This window comes from Theobroma umbraticum, unplaced genomic scaffold, assembly GCF_002168275.2.
Source record: "Theobroma umbraticum cultivar Fairchild unplaced genomic scaffold, ASM216827v3 scaffold_50.0, whole genome shotgun sequence".
NCBI lineage: Eukaryota > Viridiplantae > Streptophyta > Magnoliopsida > Malvales > Malvaceae > Theobroma > Theobroma umbraticum.
Window position 1 is genome coordinate 2156446 of NW_018397261.1, and position 7815 is coordinate 2164260.

Genomic DNA, 7815 nt, shown 5'->3' on the forward strand with positions numbered 1-7815 from the left:
TCTGTTTCTGTTGCATTTTAATTTTCGCAAGTACGATATTCATATTCCAAAAAGCAGAGAATAAAAATTCGAAGGCACATTCAAGATTGGAACACATCTAAGATTTTCAAGTATCAAACATGGCCATGGAGTATTACGCATCAGTTAAGTTTGCTTACCTTTTGCCTGGCAACACCTATACAAACTGCGGCAAAAATTTCTTTACATATATATAATGCTATACTTAACTTTCATAAACTTCAGGTATCTATCATCTGGCACTGTCGGAGGCTTGTCAACTAAAGTTGGATAGAAAGTCCCAATAAAAGGACTATTATAGTATGCCCTGAGAGATAAGGAGAGTGTTTCTCCATATATCGGCCCTGCCGATTTTCTCTAGATGGTGAATTTGATGAATCTTAAACGGTCTTGGTTCCAACTTCCAAGCATTGTGCAGCAAGATTTTCAATGGAATGTTCTTGTTCAAAACCAAGATAGCAATCTGAAACTACAATCAGTTTCATCCCCTGGAACACAGAACAGTCTCCAATTATTAACTAGCAAGATTTAATTCCATGGTTTATGCAGTCGAGGATCAATTTCACCTCGGCAAGTTATATACAAATGTCACATGCTCTTCTTCCAGCAGAAAACAAATGATGCATAGTAAGTCAGCCTATCAATTCTTTACCCAATAACTGCTAAACTAATTTCCAGGAATAGTGACTATGCACCTCAGCCGTCAACGTGAAACTGCAGATTTATTAGGTCATGCATCTATTCTTCACTAAATTAATTCACATACTGCTAAACAACTCTTCTTCTGAGAAAATTATTCTGCGAAAAGCACATGATTTTATTTTTCAAGAGAGAAAAGCATTTAAAGGCCTTAATACCTGAAACGTCGTCACATCTGATGGTAACTCCATGTGGGTAACTAAGCGATCAGAGAAAGAAACTCTCTTCAGAGCATATAATTCAGAAGTAGAGGTGTTACCAAGAATCAGCCACCATGCTTCATCTTTAAGCTGCAACAGAACATCTAGCTTGGTTTGTGTTTCTAAACAAGAACTTAAAGAAACATTAACACCTTACCTTAGGGAATCGAGGAGCAAATGCCCTTGATGCATTCCGCCTTAAATTTGTCTTCTCCAATCTAATGTTCAGTTGGAGAGACTTTTCACTCTCTGTGCCCTTCTTCAGCAGTTTTAATTTCATTTGTATATGGGGGAAATACTGCAGATCCTAATTAAAAATAAAAACACAGGAAAAACCAAGGTAATCAGAGGGTATGTCTACACATCAAAAATGAATTCAAGCAACTCCATTTCCCAGTTGGAGGCTAATATCCAAGCACCAATTTTCTAGATATTGACTGACACCTTTTATTAGGGTACCAGTTAATAACCTAAGTGACTCTAGATATCACAGGAACACAAAGGATTTCTACAAAATCAAGCTAGGAACACAGAGTTGGAAAAGAGAAGAGGAATGGGTGCGCGGACCAAGGAATTAATGCCAACATAACAAGACTTAGTAGTTAACCATGCAACTCAAGACAATATGATGCACTATATCTAAACATTATATTCCCAAAAATGTGCACCTGACATAATTTTGAAGCAGGAAAATTTCCGATCACAGTCTGCAATGTTGCCTTAGGAAGATCTAATAGTTGCTGCACACTGAAAATTCCTCTCTTGCTCAATGCACCAGCAAGTTCATTATTCATGCATGGCAACATCCACAAGCCAGAATCCTGATCAAACCACAAACCCTGGAACAACCGAATTGTCAGAATGAAGACAGAGGAAAGCGATATTTGTTCTAAACAATTTTATTAAAAATGAGAAAATATATCAGGATATTGAGAGTAGAAACTTAATTAACATTAGTAAATATGAGATTTAAAAACAAATTACAGTTCACCTTCCACCATAGAAATCATGTTGGAATAGCTTTGCTTTCTGTTACTTATTGGTGGACCATCGTTAAAAGTTTTAAAACACTGGAATATCTAGAATAACTGTGGAAGGGAATATTTCATAATCATAAATGTTTCAGGTCAAAAAGAATGATAAACAAAAACCTTAAAACGATTAAACTGACCAAAGGAACCCAAATATCATATGCTCATAGCTGAGCTAGGACTCCTTTTCAGCAAGCTACGTCTTTCATCTCTGTTGATTCTGAACTTAATGAACAAAGCAAATAATGACCCCAAACAATTATTCACAAGAGTTATTCCTACAGGTGTCAAAAGACCTATGACTGGAAGAACAAACCATACAGGACGATACAAACCTTTAGTTCAGAAACCATGCACCAACACTCGAAGCAAAATGTTAAATTTATTATGTGATTGGGGGGAAAAATTCAGATATGTAATATAAAGAGTAATACCTGCATGACCATCTGCAAAAGATGCATGCAAGCAATCGAGCTTGTAAGCCATCCACTGTTGGCACATATATCTATCATGGCTTGAATGATGCGTATGCTTTGATCCAACACTGACTTTAAGTCAGTGACATAGTCACTGATTGGTAAATCTAACTGGGAAAAATGTGCCTGAGCTCCAAAGTTTATGCATTGATCAGATAACAAAATAAAGAAATTCAAGAACATTGGGAGTGAAACAAAGATAAAAGGAGGATATATGCATGGATGGATGGATGGATGGATGAATGCATATGTATGTCAATAAGATGCACTTGTATGTATGTGTGCATGCATGCTAAATATGCATACATTATGTATGTGGAAAACAAAAGAAAATGATGGTTCTAATCACACTACAAGCACAGTCAGAAATAACTCAGACCTGAAAGAGAAGGTTTGCTTTGACATGTGGATCATCAAGGTGATTCTGATCCACCATATACCGGACTCTCTTAGATAATGCTTCATTATAATTTTCCTGCGATGCAAAAGCGATATTTATTTAAAGGTCAAGAAAAACATCTCATCTGTCCATCACATAGAATTCAAAATACAAGCATAATAACCAATAATTTTTATACAACAAATATTACCTGGCATATTTGATGCAATTGTGGCATGAGATCAGAATTAACAAGGTATGAAATTAAAAAAACAAGGATACTACATATCACAAAGTTATACTTATCGATTTAATTTATTAAAAAGATCAAAGCTTATCATGAACAGACTGCTTGAAAATAATGATATTGAATTCTAGCATGAGTCACCAAAGAAGATTGCAGATCAATTCTAAAGTACTTTTTCTCTTAACCAGGAGACAGTCTCATATAACTCAAAAACTATTTCTAGTTTTTTATAATATTTAAAAGAAAAAAGGTTGGGCTTCTGAAAATCCTTATTCTTTTCAGTGAATTAAATATCTCAAGCCCTTGAAAACTACTAAGGAAACCTTAGTTGCGTATTTAAAATGATTGATGTATCTATGAATCCATGATTTAAGAAGAAAAATCATAAGCCCTTTTTTCTATTCATGCAGTCTGACTTGGCATGAAGACTAGCAAAAAAGCTTTGTTTTTGCATTGAAATCTTAAATTTCAATAATATTAATGCTAAATGTTTTTCACAACAAAAAGTCAAAAAGAAAAAAGGTTACTTAAAGCAATTAAGAGTATTAAGTGTAGCAAAATGTGAAAAGGATACAGTTTTTGGAGATATCTCACAAAGGAAATATGGACTAAGAAAATCGGACTGAGTATTCAGTACTTTATTGCTTAGCCAAGAGAAAATCTGTTCTTCTAAAAGATCTAGTAACTCACAAAATTCAATAAAGCATCAACTATTAGAATCCCTTGGTCTTAAACAACTTATTCCACAATGATGATTCAGAGGAAATCTATGCTTCTGTTATTGTTTTCTTTAAAAGTCTCCATGCAGGGATTTGTTTTTTCCCATTTTTATAGGTCTAAACAGGAATGTATTCATTTTGTAATATATGCATCTTGATTTAGAGAACACATTTAACAACTTTTACACTAACATCTTCTCTCAATGCTCTCTACTGTCACATCCAGGATTTATTCTAATTATTTCCTGCATCTACCCAATTTGGGTATTCTATACTTTACCATAATATGATTATAACTGATAGATACACATCCAGATATTGTATTCAATACATTTAGGAAAAGGTTTAGCAAAGAGGCATTGATTACAACTCAATAGACACAGACACCATGCAATAGGAAAACACAAAAAAAGCCCCAACAGGGGAAATAAAAAAACACGAGACAGAGAGAGAGGGATCACCAATTTCCAAGCCAAATAAATACTCAAAGAGACATAATCTCATTAGTAAATGTGATTGGGAACATGTTATTACAAAAAACACGTTATACCATTGTAAGTTTGAGTTCAACTGTGCTGTCCAAGCTTGTAACTGCTTAACCATGCAAATAATTAACAATATACGAGATGTGAAATTACCTCATTATGCCGCACAGGAAGTTCATTATACTCAGAAGCACCAGACAAAATGTGCAAAAACACCTGTTATATAAATATTTTTAAAAAAAAAATCAAGATCGCTGATTTGTAGTAACAAAAATGCCAATATTATGCCAATGATCAACTATTTTTACTTACTTCAAGAGATGTATCTGGCCCAATGTTTGACCCAAACATTGATACAGTCATGTAGCTAAGGTAATACTGAGATGCCATTGTACCCAACATCATAGGCTCTACATTGTCCTCAGTCATCTTAGTGCACCCACTATCTTCCAGATCCTCAAAGGTGCTATGCACCAATCTGCCAAAGATAATTAGTCACTCAGCACAGCACTAAAAAAGAAAAGGATTTATCCTAGCAGGGAAGGAGCCAAGAGATCTCTTCAACAGCTTAGTACCTGGACAAGTAAGAACTTAGTGTTTCATCTTTTGCGCTCTCCAAGCCATAGTAGGCTGGATTAACCATCTGTTATAAAAATTTGCCCATAAGAACTCTTGAAGGTAAATAAAAAATTGTCACTAAAAGAGAAAAAGTAACATCAATATTGAGGGTGTCTTGACATTTGGAGTCCTCAAGGCCCTCCTCCCCAAAGGAAGATGGGTGCCAAAAGGAGGGTGGTGTTGGGCACAGGACATGGCCTAGGCAGCAGTATCTTGGAAATTTACTCAATTTCTTCTTAGATCCCATATTATCAAGAATAAAATTACATGATTTTCATTCTTCTCCATTTAAGAGGCTTCCCACCATGTATCCAATTATTACTTAAAAACCACAAACAGCTACTCATGCAAGAATTAATATAGTATTAACATGTGGGGTATGATAACACAATATTACTAAGAAGAGAGAGGTGCTAACATACATTGCCCCAAAAGCAGCTAAGGGGTGAATTCTAAACAGAAATTGTAATTATTTTACCACTGAATTGTCCAATCCAACCTAAGAATTTTCCAAAACAGGCCCTCTCTGCAGAAGTTAATATTAATTTCACCCTAAAGTTGCATCCAGGAAATGCAACTTCATCACTGACCTATAGCAACCGTGGCCGCGCAATTGATTAAGTAATAAAATAAACATTGCAATAGATCCATTATCCCATGATTTTCTTCATATCAACATGAAACACTCAACTAAAGGTAAATAAGTAGCTGAAACGTCAGGGAAAGAAAAAGTTTTAAAAGGCTGCATTTCTAGGTATAAATCATATGATAAGCTAAGATATAAAGTCAAACTATGCATGCAGTATTCCTAAAGTTTTTCTTCTTTCTTACCAAAGAAAGGGATTAGGTGTTGAAGAGCTCACATACTAGGATGCCAGATTAACGACCCAGAGTTTACCAGAAGGTAGATATTACACATATGAGAAATAAACAAAGTAATGCTTGGCTAGTATAACCTTATTTCAATCTAAGCAAGGACTAGGCAAAAGTTACGCACAAAATGACCATTGTTGCAGCAAACTATCTTCACAACTTGCATTTATCTCATCACCGTGTTAATAAGTAGACTAAAGACCATGACAATATCACACCAAGTTTCTTTCTGTTCTTGGTGATGATAACCAAAAGCATACCAGTCTGCGGAATAAGTAGGTCCAAGAAAGATAATGCACAGCATCTTCTTTATGGCAAATAGTTCTGGAAACAATCTCTGCGTTGATATGATCATGCAACTGCTCCCTCAGGCTACTCTCAACTGGAAATGGTTCATATAGAAACTGCACGGTGAAAACAAGAAATGGTTAGGCCAGGCACTCTCTTGCCATAAAGAACACAGTCAAATCAGCAAAAAAAATGGTCACTTATTTTTGTTTCACCTTTTTGTAGAAGCTCTTTTTGGGTTCATGAACAAGAATGACTGCCTTCCCATGTTGATCATATTGTGGACGACCTGCACGGCCCATCATTTGCAAAATATCTGTAATAGGGAAATCGACATATCTTTTTGTTTTCCCATCATAATACTCTGTTCCCTGTGACATTAAAACAACATTTGGTAAAATAGAATTATCCAAGGGGAAAAGGAATGAACTATCCCAAAGAATTAAAACCATTTCTTAGGCCCACGTCATGTAAAGTCAACATATCTCTAAAGCACACAGGAACAATGTACCTCATGCTGGGGCTCCACTTGCATCATGCAATTAGTCAGCAAGTGATGCCCTGATCATGCCACTGCTTCCTCTCAACTAATGGCAATTGTCACAGCCCTGGGCCTCAACCCAAGAAACTAACAATTAAAGAAAACCATCACTCTATATAAAGCCCAAGATCTCCCTAGCATGGGTGACTCGACACACACCAATGCACACAACGCAAGTGCATTCCTTATCATTTCTACTTGATCACACTAATGATTTTACAAGCCATTTTCTACCTCTATGCTTGTATGTTAAGCAATATTCTAAAACTCAATTTTGTATTGGTTACAAGTATTCATTCATTTAATTTTTCCCCTACTTTCCCACCCACCATATCTGCATGACTTTAGTACACATGTAAAAATAGAACAAAAGAGTAGAGCATTTTACCTCAAGCTTTACAGCTTATAATGCCAAGGGTAACTTGCTTCCTCAGATTTCTATTTGGGAACATTGTTAAATAGAGAGGGTTTATACATAAAGACAACAAATATAACCACAACATACACCAGAGACTGAAAATTTCAAAAACAGAGCCAACAACCTCTAGCAGATGTTATATGGCAAACTGATGAGAAAGCATCTCTACTATTATGGATCTAACATTTGTGTACATCACCTTAAAGTCTCATAGAAATATAATATTCTACCCAGTTCAACCAACTAAAGATGAAAGAATAATTCTTTTTCCAGATGATATGAGATCCATGATCTAAAAACAAGTAAATTGTTGGTCATGCAAAATATTCTCAGCCCAGTCCAAGAACAGTTCCAACCTCGCAAATTACAATAAGCTTTTTCATGCAGGAAAATATTAGAACTATCACATAGGAAACTTGATGGAGAATTAAGATATGCTAGTTGAGGGATTAAATTATCTAGGATTTTAGTTTATATTATACAGGTTTAATTGCAATTTTTACATATATTTAGGCTATTTTTAGGTTATTTCAAGTATTAGGGTTTTAGGTTGGAGTTGGTATTTTTTGAGTTTAGGGTTTAGCAAATAAATATCCATGCTACTTTTGGTTTTGATTAGCTTTTGGATGGTCAATATTTGAGATATTGAGAATTGTGATTTTCTCCCTTTATTATTCTTTCTGGTTTTCTCCCCCAAATCTTCTATTGCTACATATTTCCTCTGTTTTTCCCTAATTGCTTCTGCCTATCTCCAATTTCCCCTCTAATTTCTATTATCTATCTATTTCCCCTACTTGTTCTACATCAAAACTCAAAAAAAAAA

At 35.1% G+C, this 7815-nt stretch overlaps 1 protein-coding gene across 1 annotated transcript in view; it reads right to left on the reverse strand.

Moving 5' to 3' along the window:
- Window positions 1–61: 61 nt before the first annotated feature.
- The window catches only part of LOC110417527 (U5 small nuclear ribonucleoprotein helicase), a 31970-nt gene continuing 24216 nt past the window's right edge, over window positions 62–7815 (reverse strand). The window contains exons 39-49 of the mRNA XM_021429896.1: window positions 6249–6404; window positions 6006–6149; window positions 4830–4897; window positions 4567–4732; window positions 4408–4470; window positions 2804–2899; window positions 2383–2550; window positions 1586–1756; window positions 1075–1224; window positions 876–1007; window positions 62–506 (exon numbers count right to left, since the gene is read on the reverse strand). Coding sequence (XP_021285571.1) covers window positions 399–506; window positions 876–1007; window positions 1075–1224; window positions 1586–1756; window positions 2383–2550; window positions 2804–2899; window positions 4408–4470; window positions 4567–4732; window positions 4830–4897; window positions 6006–6149; window positions 6249–6404 — 1422 coding nt within the window. The 3' untranslated portion in view covers window positions 62–398. The remainder of the gene's footprint in view (window positions 507–875; window positions 1008–1074; window positions 1225–1585; window positions 1757–2382; window positions 2551–2803; window positions 2900–4407; window positions 4471–4566; window positions 4733–4829; window positions 4898–6005; window positions 6150–6248; window positions 6405–7815) is intronic.